At 44.5% G+C, this 15,390-nt stretch overlaps 2 protein-coding genes across 3 annotated transcripts; one reads left to right on the plus strand and one right to left on the minus strand.

Moving 5' to 3' along the window:
* The first annotated feature begins 6,951 nt into the window (after positions 1–6,951).
* On the plus strand, positions 6,952–10,180 carry LOC109733393 (fatty acyl-CoA reductase 2, chloroplastic-like). The gene is made up of 9 exons (XM_020292603.4): positions 6,952–7,297; positions 7,385–7,488; positions 7,595–7,794; positions 7,910–8,010; positions 8,134–8,356; positions 8,456–8,617; positions 8,710–8,791; positions 8,888–9,282; positions 9,394–10,180. Exons 1-9 carry the CDS (start codon positions 6,952–6,954, stop codon positions 9,602–9,604), a joined length of 1,824 nt encoding a protein of 607 aa, XP_020148192.1. The 3' UTR covers positions 9,605–10,180.
* Positions 9,869–14,760, minus strand: LOC109733394 (serine/threonine-protein phosphatase PP2A-4 catalytic subunit). Of its 2 annotated transcripts, XM_020292605.3 has the most exons (11): positions 14,359–14,760; positions 13,636–13,692; positions 13,079–13,162; positions 12,895–12,966; positions 12,727–12,798; positions 12,460–12,500; positions 11,906–11,972; positions 11,097–11,288; positions 10,917–11,006; positions 10,724–10,831; positions 9,869–10,310 (listed from the first exon to the last, which is right to left on the minus strand). In XM_020292605.3, the coding sequence occupies exons 1-11, from the start codon at positions 14,449–14,451 to the stop codon at positions 10,245–10,247; spliced, it is 942 nt and encodes a 313-aa protein (XP_020148194.1). In that variant the 5' UTR covers positions 14,452–14,760; the 3' UTR covers positions 9,869–10,244. The 2 variants fall into 2 exon arrangements, with proteins under 2 accessions (XP_020148194.1, XP_020148193.1); XM_020292604.3 differs by having other exon boundaries at positions 12,727–12,966; positions 14,359–14,639.
* Between the last annotated feature and the right edge of the window lie 630 nt (positions 14,761–15,390).

Here is a 15,390-nt window from a genome sequence, read left to right on the forward strand (position 1 = left end):
GGACGGCGGCGAAATCGTCAAAGATCGTCGGCGGCCGGAGAGGAAGAAGAGGATCGACCCGGACGTGGAAGGGTGTTGGACTTGAGCTCGCGGACGCAGACGACGAAGCGGGCAACGGTGGTCCTACTGGAAACGGTCCTAGGACACTGGTGCTCAATGGGTGCGAGGGCGACGGCGGCCATGGCCCATGGTGATGCGGCATCGTGTGCATGATGTGGGGAAGAGAGCGAGCGAGGGAGAGGAGGGAAGTGAGCTAGGGTTTCACCAAGGGTTCGTGGGAGACGCCCTTATCCTCTCCACGACGTCCTGTAGTGCCACGCGTCGAGGATCGACGCGTGGAGCCGCGCAATGGCTGCCACGCCATGGCGATGCTGCTCCTCGCGGAAGGGAGGAGAAAGGCCGGCTCAGCTGCGCTGGGCCGCACTGTAGCCACTAGAGGTCCAGTCCAGCGGTAAGTATTAGTCTTTAATTTTTATACTTTTTCTGTTTTCTATTTTTCCTATTGTTTTGTATTAATTTGAGCTACTAAATGCATTTAGTTAAATGTGCAATTTAGCACATAAATATTAGGCGAGGTTTTTAGTTAGTACAATTCGTTGCAAATTATTTTGAATAATTTAAATTTTTATTTAAAATAAATTGATTCAATTAAAAGCTTATGGGTCAATTATAAATAGCTTAGGAGCATTTAAATATTTTGAAAAAATGTTGGTTCTTACATGACAATTAGTTAGTGAATATTTGCAACCGAACCTACATTTTTATTTTACCTTTTAAAAAATTTAATTATTAAACTTGGATTTGAATTTGACTTGGTTTTCAACTAAGAGGCAATTAACCTTAACAAAAAAGTGGTGACATGGCATCATTAGTTAGAGATTACTGTAGCTTAATTATAGGGGTGTCACACCAGTTCGTCCATCTGTCAAAAGAATAGACATGTGGGACAGCCAATGGCCGAACGACACGATTCCAATAGTCGGAATTTGAGCACAACGGTAACATTTCTTGCGGAGCAAGAAATGCTAACTCCTCAGTCAAAAAGACATCTCCTGCAGCACCGAAGAACTACATCTTCTGCTGACAGGTAATCATTCGGAGCATAAAGAGATTTCTCTCAGTCTTGCATAGGTTTGGGCTAAGCATCAGAGAAGGTCTAAGCTTCGAGAACCTATACCCCTCTTAATAGTATGGAAGTCCTTTGACGCAAGAAAGAGAAGAAGAACAACGAAATGAATTCTACATCTTCTCGTCGCCTTTGGTCTTCTTAGTCAATTCTCGTCGGACAAACACCGAACCAATTGCTTCACATCAGCAATAGACTTTAAGGGGTCAACTTCTTCACATCAATCTTCTCGCCTGAACGGCCTCAAGAGATATGACCGAATCTTCTCTGCATCTCAAATATCCTTCGACGAAGTTCCTTGAACTTAGCACCGAAGATGGCATTCTCTTCAGTTTCACATGGACTATTTCTCTCTGTGTGCACTACCAAACAAATCAGTCCACGTCTGTTTCTGTCAACAATCTCCAAAACACAAGAGGGCAAGAATTGCACCAACAAACGATCTTGCTAAATTAGTGGTGCATGACAGATAAGCATACTACATTTCCAGTGGTCTATCAAGAGCTAGTATTGATATCGTCGGTTTCCATGGAATCAGTTGAGAGATGCTTCTGGTCTATGATTGTTGTCAATACAAATATGTATTAAAATGGGTGATCAATCCATGAGTGGGTATCAGACGAGAGAAATATCTTAACCATTTGTAAATAATGATGATGTTACTGATCTTTTCAAGAAGATGATAAATTGATCAGAAAAAATTCAAATGGTAGCGACTCTACATGTTTCGCTTAATTGTACTTTCTATAACTTAAGAAACTATGATGTCATTTCTGTTTTTATTAGGAAGATCTAATCTAGCTGTCCATGAAAATACAAAGTTGTTCGTTTGATTACTGTGTTTGAAACGTGTGATAAGAGGTTTTACAATTTCATTCAACTAGTATTTACTAACCCTGTATTTTTATGTAACTATTATATGTAGCATGATACTTCGGTTTCTAATGTTGTCTTTTAAGTGTTATAATTTGCGATATGAGATTGTAAAAATAGTCGGAGGTCAAGCTATGTACATATTGGGGGGGGGGGCATTGGCCCCCAGCCTCAGATCAAGTTGAAGGATGCTTTTTGGGAGAGTCTAGATTGGAATATATTTTTAGCAAGCTCCATCATTGCAAATAATAGTTAGTTCATACCCAGATTCTTAGTGAACCCATTGGTAAAAAATCTGGCTTCGCCCCTGAACGACACAAACAAGGGAAGCCAGTCGTACAGTGGTGTTCCTGCCCTCCCCCTTTGTGATCAGCCACAGACAGTGGCCGCAAGAACAACCAAAAAGACTATGAAGTGATGTGGAAATTGAATTGTGGAATTGATTATCTCCCAACTCAAACTCAATCCAACTTGTCGCCACACAAATTGTTGTGGAATTCGCATTTATAGTCCCCTCCGAAGCAAGGGAGCAAGTGACGCAACATGCGACTCCATGGAGTGGCACATCCTTGGTTTTTGTTTTCTTATTGGGATCTTGCTTTTCATGGTTCCCATCTCTGTGACTCGTGATTTTCGCGAGAGAACTAAAACCAAGTCAGTGAAGATCATGATTTGGCTGGCACGGTATTGGGTTCCTTTGGTCAATTTCCTTAATTTGATCAATGCCTAGTAGATTATCCATGGCGTCCACATGCCATAGGGATCCATTATAACAGGTTAGTGCCTCATTTTTGTTAGAACAAGGTTAACAATACATCCAATAACCAGCTACAAGGAGTTGCCACATCACCTATAGTCAGTCTAATAGTCAGACATGTATAGTAGCAAATTATAAATATGTACTACTTTACTAACAACTGGTTTACCTTAGAACCTCGCAAGGTGTTAGGATTCCTAAAATATGTGTTAGGATTATTATTAACGTGTTTTTAGAGAACTTATCAACGTGGTTCCTAGGAGTCAGTTTTAAAATAGATAGGGACAGGGATAGAGATGACAATGATGTAATAAATTGAGTCAATCCTTTATTAATGATGATATTTAATTTTAGTATAAAGAGACATGACAATTATGTTGCTACATTACTACACTAGTCTCTCTCATCCATGGTGTCCATTTCGTCGACCGCTATGTGCATGTGTGTGCTTATAAGGATGAATGTACATGTGTGTATGTGACTGTCTGCGTCTGTACTATTTCTTTAAAAAAATATTATTTGTGGACGCGGCGTTTTGGAACTCGGGCTCAGATGAGCCCGGGGATGAACGGTAAAATCAAATAAAATAGAGAAAAATCCGAAATGAAATTATGGTGCATGATGCTCTTGTGTGTGAACACTGTGCAAAATCTTGTGATGTTTGGACATTCGAGGAGCTGATGGAAAAAGAAAAAATTTGGATGTCTGAGAAAGTTTTGAAAACCGCACTGTTCACGCCTGATTTTGTATTTTTTGCCATGAGCTCCTCGCATGTCCAAACTTTTAAAAAGAATGCACAAAGTTCACGCAGAGGAGCATCTTGCACCCAAAAAAACTTGGATTTTTAAATGTTTTTCTATTTTATTTGAGTTTACTGTTTACCAGGTGCATCTGAGCTCGTGTTCCGGATTGAATATCGATTATTTGTTCTATTCTCACGCTTGTTCTCTTGGAGCTCTAGAAACAAGGATGACATAGTCTCTAATCGTGCTTCGCCATTAGTGGTGATGGTTACTGGCAAGGTGGTTCAAGAAAGTAGAACGTGGCATCACGCATGAATTCTTCGGAGATCACGCGCCCTTCATCAGGGTGTCAAATGAGTGGAGCATTCCGGTATAATTGATTTTCTTTTAGGGAGGTTGGTTCAGGTATTTAGTGCATTTAGTCGATGTACTAAACATGCCAATGAGGCTTGCTATCTAAACATTTTCCATTCTATAGTATATGATACGGCATGTTTCTGTGTATTCTAGAAAAGCGATGACAGCGACGTAATTTAAAGAGTCAATCCTTTACTGATGATGATAGTGACTTATACGGTTATACCATCAGATTAGTTGTTTTGATGTAATATTGTCATCTCACTTTATTTTCAACTGAAACCTACCGGAAACCACATTAAGCCATGTCATCATTTAAACTAGAGCCTTAAGATAAACACAACCGTGTCACCATGAACGTCCATGAAAATACGAACTGTCAAAAGGCAAATTAGTTGACTCGAATCTCCACAACTGCAAAGGCCTAATAGCGACTACAAAAAATAAAGTTTGCGATGGTTGCCAACTTGTCATGCACATCTCTGTATAAGGTGATGGTTGTCGGCTTGGCGCAGCATGAGGCGCCTTTGCTCCCTTCCTGCTTCTGGCGCCTCATCCTCCTCGTGCTAGCCGCGGAAACAGGCCAAGGCAACCTAGCAACGAAGCTCTTGAGCCCTGAGAATCTCCTCTTGTTCTACTAGGACATGTTTCATTGCCCATGGTAAATATGCTCAAGGGGTTGTTGCCCAAATACATCCGAGTTGCCATATTTTCCGACAATGCATGATCAGTTCGGAGTTCACCCCCGGCGACAAATGGCACCATTGGGGATATAGCCAACCCAAGGGGTCGGTGTGGGGCGACATTGGAAATATTAAAATGAATTTAATTATATTTTAAAAATATTTTTCTATGCCATATATAGGCTTCCAGGAATTTCTAGGATGATCCATGGACCACCTTGTTCATCCCCTAGCTACATCCATGTGCACTATAATTGTCTGCATTATGCCATCTCAATGCATGTATCTTTGACCTAAAAGCACGTTTAGTTGGACTGATAGATTTGATGATTGTTAAAAAGCATTTCTTGGTCGCCATTAGCTAGGGGAGTCCTCTGCACCAATAACATGTTGACAATTTTGTAGGAACAGCTACACATGAATGGGGTGTATTCATATACTAGATTATTTTATGCGTTTTTGTATTTAAACTAATTGGCGTAGAAATTTTCCATGTGATTGCTTCCTCTGTCTCTCCTGTTTGCGTCAATTATTCCAAGGCTAGGCTCTATCTCTCCCGTTTTTCACTGCCTATTCCAAGGCTAGGCTAAATTTCAAATAATGTTTGAAACAAGTTTAGATCGTGCATGCTTACTGGGTTTTGAACCCTGAACCTCTTGATTGCAAGTTTATGCACCTAACCAGTTCACCCATGAGCTCAAGCTGGTGGGGAAAGGTGGATTATGCATTTATACGTTAACACTCCCCCTCACGTCTGGCTCCCTCGGACCTAGACGTGGACCGAAAGTGGACTTTAATTTAATTGCGTCAGCTAAGTCTTAAACTCGAGAACTTTTTGCTCTGATACCATGTAGAATTACACGCACCAGCCAGTTCACTCAAAAGCTCAAGCTATGGGAAAGGGCCGGACATTATAGTCCAACAACATATTTCCTCATGAATCTTCCTTTAGTTCATACATTTCTTTAAAGAATACATATTTTTATTCAGGCTTTGCAATTATTGAAGTCAATTTAAATTATTTTAATAAACACAATTTTTTCACATATATTTCAATTGTTTAGTTCTATTTCATTAAATTTCTGTAACATCTTTTAAAATCGGTTATTTAATCAGATGGCGATCAACTTCATAAAAATGTCACGCAATATTAAATATTTCTTATGACTAATACTATTTCACGAGAATGTGCATGACTTCGGAGAATGATGAACCTTATTGAAGGTTCGAGTGGTATTGGTTTGTTGGAATCACCCATAACTATCTATGGAGATAATGTTGCTTGTATTGCTGAAATTCAAACCTAAAGAACAATATTAAAGAACACAATGTTTGTAAATTATTTACCAATATGAGTTACAGAAGAAAAAAATGGAAACATTTTTTGACTATAAATAGTAGGGTAAGCACCCCACTGCAATTTTTATAAATAGCAAAAAGGTCCAGAGTAACATATACAATGACTCAGCTAGTGAGGTTAAAATGGAAACATTTTGCAAACGAAGTCATGCCATAATCTCGCCGTTTTATTTACAAATTCATTATCAGGTTCTTTATTCTAGAAATTTGTTCAGAGGGGGTAAATTATCGAATTATAAAATCCGCAAATTATTTTTATCGAATTGTAACATCTTCATGAGCGGACACCATATTCCTTCTTAATATTGCACCATTTTCCTTTATAAAGTTTCACTCAAACGGTTTCAAATCAATACAAACATCCACACATGCGACTTAATTTTCTACGTACTTAATTAGTCTTCCCAATGTGTTTCTAATGGCATGTACATTAATGAGGCCGGGCATTACAAGGTTGACGCCATTTCATTTTCTTCCTTAAGTGGCCAATTCATTCCGCCGTCAACAGGCTACAGTAGCCCGGGCTGCACTTATTTGCACGGATGCTATGCTACAGTAGGACTGCGTTTCCAAGAAGAGCATGCGCGCACGAACTTTGCATGCGCGCCCTGCCCTGCCCAAGCCGGGCGCGCACGAGTTAGGCAAAAGACTTCGGGGGCCAGACTCTTTCCGTGTTCTTCCCACACCACGGCGGTATAAATTGCCGGCGCGCCACATTTGTCTGCCCGGCCGGCGGCAAAAAAGATCATTTCGATAGCTAGCCCCCTGATCGAGCTAGCTAGCGAGCGAGCCCCATGCGTGCAACTTCTTGGCAGCCCATCTCCCTCCCTCCCTCCACCCCGGCCCCTGCCGATCAGCTCCACCATCCGAGAGCTTTGTAGGTGACTTACTCGCCTGGTGATTAGCAGGCAGGAAGTAGCTGGTTTCTGACCCGGCGCACCGCCCACCTACTCGCCATCTCCTCCGGTTCTACACCGCGGCAACACCGATCGTTTACCCTCTGCACGTACCTAGCCCGTACCTGACGGTGACCTCCCTCCGATCCTTGGCGCCATGGGGAGCTCGTGCGTGAACCTCTCCCGCGCCGTCGCGGCTGCGAGGCGCCCGGGCTTCGCCGCCGGCGCCGGCGCCGGCTGCCACGGGAGGAGCGTGGTTGCATTGTCGTCGTCGTCGTCGTCGAGGCGGCGCACCGCCGCCGACGGTGGCATGTCGTGCGGCATCGCCAACGGGTACCTGGGCGGGTCGCGGCCGCCTTCCTTGCCGGTGCACGGCAAGAGCTCCGGGCCCGGTTCGGCGCGGGAGGCGGGTGATCACGATCGCGCTGACGGGCTCGGGATCCAGGAGTTCCTTGGCGGCAAGAACTTCCTCATCACCGGCGGGACTGGCTTCCTAGCAAAAGGTACGTACGTCGCCATCTTCATAGTTTTCTCTGCCTCCACTTGATTATCGTTGCTGTTTTCGTGCTTGATTTCATTTACAATTTCAGTTCTGATCGAGAAAATCTTGAGGACGAACCCTGACGTGGGCAAGATATACGTGCTGATCAAGGCCAAGGACAGCGAGACGGCATTGCAGAGACTGCAAAACGAGGTACGATTACTAACCAACCATACCCTAACCCTACCAGTTTTGAATTTTGATCTTCATCCAAACGATGATATTCTTTTCCATTTTCCCGTGCGCGGCATTCGTGCAGGTGGTGGACACGGAGCTGTTCAAGCGCCTGCAGGAGATCCACGGCAAAGACTACCAAGATTTCATAGCGACAAAGCTTGTCCCCGTGGTTGGCGACGTCCGGGAGGCCAACATCGGCATTGCCCCCGAGCTGGCCGATGAGATCGCCGAGCGGGTGGACATCATCGTCAACTCCGCCGCCAACACCACCTTCGACGAGAGGTTCGTCCTTCTATAATATACGTGCACTTGTCTTCTAGCTAGAGTTTTTGCATTTCTCCAAGATTCAGTGACTCCATCGTGACCAGAAGAATTTTACATCTGAATATTCAACCAGGTATGATGTGGCCATGGACATCAACACCGTGGGGCCGTTCCGGATAATGAGTTTCGCGCATCGGTTTCGAAGGCTCAAGCTCTTCCTGCAAGTGTCGACAGGTCAGGCTCATGCCATCTGCCAAATGAATCCTTTCCGCGTGAAAGCGATGTTTACTTAGAAATTTTCCCTTTGGGGGGGTTTCCAACGGTTGTGTTGCATGACATAACCATGCATGATCGCAGCGTATGTGAACGGGCAGAGGCAGGGTGTCGTGCTGGAGAAGCCGTTTCGGTTGGGTGACACCATAGGGAAAGGGTCGGCTGGATCCTCGGATTCTTCGGAGCAGCACAAGAACGCCGTGCTGGATATCGAGGCCGAGATCAAGCTGGCCTTCGATTCGAGAAGGCGCGCCGATGATGACTCGGCTTCGTTCTCTCAGGAGATGAAGGATCTAGGGCTAGAGAGGTAGGCAATGGATACATTTCTTGCCATGACCTCCTCTTGGTCTCGGTCTGAAGGTGGAACATTAGGTTGATTTGCTGAATGTGCTGGTTACTCTTGTAGAGCGAAGCTCCATGGGTGGCAGGACACGTACGTGTTCACCAAGGCCATGGGGGAGATGGTGATCAACAGCATGCGAGGGGAGATCCCCGTGGTGACCATCAGGCCCAGCGTCATCGAGAGCACCTGGAGAGACCCCTTCCCGGGCTGGATGGAAGGGAACAGGTACGTACGTGAGTGTAAAATGTGGTACAATCTTGCAGAGTTCATCAACATTCTGTTCTGATTTCCATTGGCGAATTGATTTGCTCGACCAGGATGATGGACCCTGTCGTCCTCTACTACGGCAAAGGGCAGCTCAGCGGCTTCCTCGCCGATCCGGCCGGCGTTCTAGACGTGGTAATCAGTTACACATTCTCTGAGCAAATGCACTAGTGAGGCCATGGAGCTGATCTTGCAGACGCTAATGGCTTTCTTGTCGTGTCATTTGGCAAGGTTCCGGCGGACATGGTGGTGAACGCGACGCTGGCGACGATGGCGAAGCACGGGCGGGCGGCGGAGGGGGGAATGCACGTGTACCACGTGGCGTCGTCGACGGTGAACCCGCTGGTGTTCGGCGACCTGAGCCGGTTCCTGTTCCAGCACTTCACGAGGAGCCCCTACAGCGACGCGGCGGGGCAGCCCATCGCCGTGCCGCCCATGCGCCTCTTCGACACCATGGAGCAGTTCGCCAGCTACGTCGAGACGGATGCGCTGCTCCGGAGCGCCAGGGCCGGCGTCCCTGCGGGCGAGCGCCTCTCGCAGCGCCTCCAGGAGCTCTGCGCCAAGTCCGTCGAGCAGACCATCCACCTCGGCAGCATCTACCAGCCCTACACCTTCTACACCGGCAGGTCATCTCTCTCTCTCCCACCCATGGCCGAGCAGGCCCATGTAGCATCATTTATATGCTTTGTTTGCTCAAGCTGCTACCATGCGTCGCCGGCGATGAACGACGTATGCAGGTTCAACAATGGCAACACGGAGGGGCTCATGGCGGAGATGTCGGCCGAGGAGAAGGCGGCGTTCCACTTCGACGTGAGGAGCATCGACTGGACGGACTACATCACCAACGTCCACATCCCAGGGCTCAGGAAGCACGTCATGAAAGGGAGGGGCATCGCCGCGGAATCGCCACCCTCCTCCACGGTGCTCGCCGCCACCTCCACGGTGTGAACCCACCGCCTCAACACCGAACAGGGAAATGCGCCGCGGCGTGTACACTAGAGTTAGATTGTATCATGTGCCTAAGTACGTGATCCACTGAAGAAACACATTTGGTTGTGTTAGCAGCAACTTAACTAAGGTTGATGTCATTCTGTCAGATTGATTCTGCATTATAGACCTGTTTGTCCTAAACAACAGAAAATATTTGTTCTCCCCTCTACATGTTGTATTCATTATAGTGTACTTATGGAAAAACAAATAAAGCTTTGGAGATACTGAAATATGATTTAATTAACTGAACCTTGCCGTCGATAATACAGATTACAAGCCTAGTGATACAAGCTTAAGCTACATATAGGAGTTCAGTCTTTGCCAATGTAAAATGCCATGATTCTATGAAATTGCCAAAGTGTGGAGGGATGGCCCTTTCTTCACCTGGAACTCAGGGCAGGTGGCTGCATGAAGCTTCTTTTGTTTCAGGATGGCAGCAGTCTTTTGGATTGACCAATGGGGGTCAATTTTACACAGGGCTCTGGTACACCCCTTTGTTATTGTTTGTTGGCTCATGTGCAGATTTGGATCCAGCAGAATCTCACTGATCGGTGCGGACTATCGCAATACAAGCTGAGAAATGGTGCAGCCAGTTTATTCAAAGGAAATAATCGGGTGTTCTCCTTGTCACGTCTGGCTCACCTCTCCGAGGGGCTGGCTCAAACTGCAACAATAAGGGGGGAACCAGCTTGATAAGCATCACGTGACAAAAAAAATATCAGAGGGCACAAAATGAGGAACCTATTTCAATATAATGTCTTCTAAAACACGATTTAAGTACAGTATTAACATTTCTATTTGAAGTTTCAGTAGCTTTACAGTGCATATAAGACTGATCTGCATTTTGTGCCTATCTGGATGATGGCAGTATGTCACAGCCATGGGCCAAATAGCAAAGAGAAAGTGTCATGGAAGTACAGCATTAACACTTCTATATAAAGTTTCGGTAACTTTACAGTGCATATATGACTGATCTGCATTTCGTGCCTATCCGGATGATGCCAGTATGCCACAGCCATGGGCCAAATAGCAAAGAGAATGTATCATGTAAAAATGAAGAAGTGAACTCGTGATCACCTGGATAAAGGTGTGAGCATTGCAGTCATCAACTTCCAAAATGGACGCCATGTTGCCACATCGGTAACAATAGTTTGGAGCACTGAATATGGTAACAACTTTTTGTTCCTGTATATGGACAGCGAATAATCACAACATATTACTTGCAAAAAAGGAACAGCTGATAAAGTATCTAAAAGTTCAACCAGCTTACATGAGCCCAGTTATATCCCTCCATGACTAACTGATGAGCCCGGGCTACAAGTTTGAGATTGTTGGTGTGATTGAACTGCTCAGATATGTCCTGCGAAAAAAGAAGAATGAACAAAGTAAAGTAGAACTCGGTAAATCCGCAAATAGTGCTTGTGAAAGGAACACAGTACTACAGTAGTACCTGCCCAAAAGTGTAGCCAGCACCACGAGGAGAAATGCCCCAACCACATCGATCGTCCGGATCAGACCATAAAAGATCACACATAGGTCCCTCATGTGGAACCTCTTGGACACGATCCAAGCTACGCACACTATCAAGATTCTCAATCGATGGAGATAAACCACCATGCAGGCAGAAAATTTCAGATTCCACCTTCAAGAATGTAAACAAAATATCAATATAGCCCCTGAACACAAAATGCTGAGAAAAATGCAAGAAAACCTTATGTGATAATCAGAAGGGTGGAGAAAAATGCAAGAAAACCTTATTTGACAATAAGAAGGGTGGAGGGCAGCTATTTTATCATACAGTTAGCAATGAATATGTTATGCATATAGCATAAAAATAATGAGTATATTATCAACCTATCGATGAATAAGTTCAGTGTTTAATAGTCCATTCATACAACTGGGTATCTCAACAGTCAAGACCTACCAACACTAGAAAGAGCAAAACAGCTAAAATCAACTAACAGTTAAGGTTAGAATCATCCAAGATTGTGTTTCGCTCATTTTGTATGTAAAGAATTTATGGATTGTCACACTCATACAAAGTGAAGACATTCCACGGTCCATGGATATGTTCTCAGCTACCGAGTCCAAAGTGGGCAAGGCATGAAACATAACTATCATACAGACGCCAACAAAACTGGACGTCCATATAATTTAACACACACAAAAACAATCCGCACAATAAGGCTGCATGCATCTTAGAAAAATGCAGAATAATCTAAAGAAAAAGAGAGGAGGTCTAAGATTCAGAGTACACACCAGGGCTGTTAATGGGAAATAATCAAAAAGATCTGTGAATATCTTCCATACATTTGCATTGCCGTACCTGGTTAGAAAGAACGAGAACATAAATGATATTGCTAAAGACAGTAATACTACCACATACTTGTAGTAAAAATGTTCTCCGTAATCAACTTATATTGGACTAAAAAGTTTGTAACTTTATATACAACATAACAATAACATGTAATTATTCAAATTTTCTCAAAGCATATGCAGCTCCTAAGCATGGTGATAGAGCACCATCAGAACAAAGATCATACAACTAGTTACACAAGTCATTTGTATGCAACCAACACATCGTCAATACTAATCTAAGGAATCTCTACAAATGCAGGTATAAAAGACACATGAATAGATGACGCCAACTAGATTCACATACATCAACACAAGTGGCACAACTACATATGAGAATAAGACAACTTAGTTAAAAGAGCACTCTGAACAAGCACAGATTTTCTAGCACAGCTGCAACCATAAGATTAAGTACATATAGAACAGGCTAGAACTGTAATAAGATTAAGTGAACTCACTTCCGTAGGCATTCATCGTAGAATCCATATACTTGTGTGATCTGCAACCATTGTGGAAACATACTTTTAGTTTGAGAAGAAAAATACATGACAAATGAATCACTAAAACAGCATCAAAATTATAATAAAGCAAATTATGCATAAAACAGGAGATGTAAGATTCGAAACAGAGAAGCCTGCTCCATTTTCCATTCAAACTGAGATAATGACAGCTATTGAGCTACAAACATCAACACATAAGCATTGGGAAGATAATATCTATAGTACCTGCCGACTCTCATGGTTTCCGCGGAGGATTGTAATCCGATGTGGGTGGCGAACCTTCAGTGCTACCAAGAGCTGGATAAGAAATATCATTAAGTACATATAACATGAATTCGAACATGGTATCATTGGAAAGAATAGGGTAGTATCCACAAGTAGGTTGATTCTTACAGAAACAGTCTCAACGGAGTAGTATCCACGATCCACATAATCCCCCATAAACAAATAATTAGTATCTGGGCACTGAAAACAACAGGAAAAAAGGTCAGACATTCGGAGATGTAATGTAAAATGCATTGTGTTAAAGCAGGGTGCAGGGTAGGAAAGAATAAAGATCAGCTAACAACAGTAGTACCTTCCCGCCAATCCGGAAAAGCTCAACAAGATCATGGAATTGTCCGTGAATATCACCGCAGATTGTCACTGGGCTTTTGACTGGCTGCAAAACAAAGAAAATGCAACAGCTTAAAGCCAATGCTTATCTGCAAGTGTACCTTATCACCATACATGTAGATAATTTTAGATAATGTTTGTAAGAATGCAATGTTGAGGTGTCAGAGTGGAACTTTGTACCATTTCATGATATACATAAGAGCTAACAATTAAGCAGATGAAATGGGCCGGGCAGAAGACCTTAAATTACTATGTTTATTTTAGCATCAGCAATTGCCAGTTTATGGGTTGAACAAAAACCACCAAAGAACAGGATATAATTGAAAGTAAAATATTGATCAGAATGCCCTTGACACATAGGACTGAACAATACAATGACGATGATGTTGCTCAGGCAGTGCCAAGATCCAAGACAGTATAATAAGCTCAAACAACCTTTGGAACCAGCTATAAAGAAACCCAACGCGTGTATAAAAGATACACTGCACAAGTGAGATGAGAACTGATGGTATGTAATACCTGCACATTGCTTTCCTCCATCAATATCTCCTTAGCCTTCTCGCATAGTGCTTTAACCTGCACATGTGGGGCTGTGAGAAACATAAATTCTATAAATGTTTATGGGCATCAAATATTCCTGTTTCTGACCAACAGCACACACAACATCCTTCCCTAAAACACACACACACACACACACACACACGCAACACCCAAATCAACCCAAATGTATATGAACGACGTCCTGCAGGTGATACACTTGACCTTTATTCTTTCTTTTTTTGAGGAAGATGCACTTGCCCCTAAAGATGCCGTTTTCCCTACTGAAATGGCGCAGGAGACAAATTTGTCTTCTACAAAGAACGGTACAGTGACAATAGGAGCTTGCAAAAATTCCTATTTTGATGCTGCTTTACCGCGACTATTACAGGAGATCTATCCGGAGAGACCAAATCTGAAGCACAGCAGCAGAATGATTCAAAAACGACCCTTGGACAGGCGCAAGCTAGACGTCATGCCCATCATCCTCCAGACCGTCCAGCATAACAAACAGCACCCAAATCACCGGATCACGCCCCGAATCCAGGGCCTCGAACCAGCAGCCGAGCTGTCAAAAAACCCTAGAGGCGGCCCCCCTCGATAACAGATCAAAACGAGCATTCGCCAGATCCGGCGGAAGCGCCGGCGAGGGAGCGAGCGAGAAAGCCAGACAGAACGGCGGACAGAAGCGTAGGGAAATCTCACCTCTTGCTCGGCAAGCGGGCGGCACTGCAAGAGCTGCTCGATCTGCGCGTCCAGGCCGCCGCAGCCGCTGCTGTCCACGCTCATGGGCTCCATGTCCTCTCACGCCCGCCTCCTCCTCCGCCGACCGTGGGAAAAGGCAGCCTGAGCTGGAGCTCGTCGCCGGCGGCGAGGCGGGGCGAGAGGGGGGAGGGGAGCGCTGGGTCGGGGCCGCGGAACAGGAGAGTGGGGAGTGAGACTGGGGGAGGAGCGGGGGAAGGAACTGGACGCGGACGGGAAGCCCATCATCCGCCACATGGGCCCAAATCTGTCCAGCCGGTGGGACCCACGCGCTCCGCGTCGCGGCTCGCAAGTGGCTGCCGGCGGGGGCCGAGCGCGTGCGTGGACCGGAGAGAGACCCGGGGCGCCATCCTTCTCAAAATTTTCAGAGATTTATCGAGATCCGGAGGAGCTCCGGGTGGCCATTTGAATAGGGACACGTTCGATCCTGGTTGAAGATCGGCAATTGGCTTTCTCATCGCCGACGAGGTACAGCATAATCCATTTTGATAATATAGTACTATGGTGACAACCTGTAAAAAAAATGAGTCTGGAAACCTGTAATTCTAATCTCTTTTTCTTTACGATGCAACGTGTGATTTAATTGAGTTTCCGAATTGATCGGAATATAGGGAAATATTTGTAATCTTCATAAATTATTCGCCAATTTAAATCGCATTTTCTTTACGATCTCCAGCGTGCAATTTAATCGAGTTTTTTAGTTCATCAGAAAATAGGGAATATAATTTTTTAGATCAACAGGGGGTAAAAACCTCTGGCTCCATACTAAGAAAGAAGAATTAAAAGCAACCCAAGTCCTAGGACTTGTTTAGAATGTGACGATTTAGTCCGATATCTTGACGTCGGTGTTGGTTTTTCCAACGAAACGAATAAGTTTTGGACTGAGATTTCACATAAGCATTGCACAATGATCCGCACTAGGCGGGGAGCAGCAATGATACCGCTGGCCGGCCTTTCCCACTGTAGTTTGGAGCT

This window comes from Aegilops tauschii, chromosome 4 (genome assembly GCF_002575655.3).
Source record: "Aegilops tauschii subsp. strangulata cultivar AL8/78 chromosome 4, Aet v6.0, whole genome shotgun sequence".
In the NCBI taxonomy this organism is placed as follows: domain Eukaryota; kingdom Viridiplantae; phylum Streptophyta; class Magnoliopsida; order Poales; family Poaceae; genus Aegilops; species Aegilops tauschii.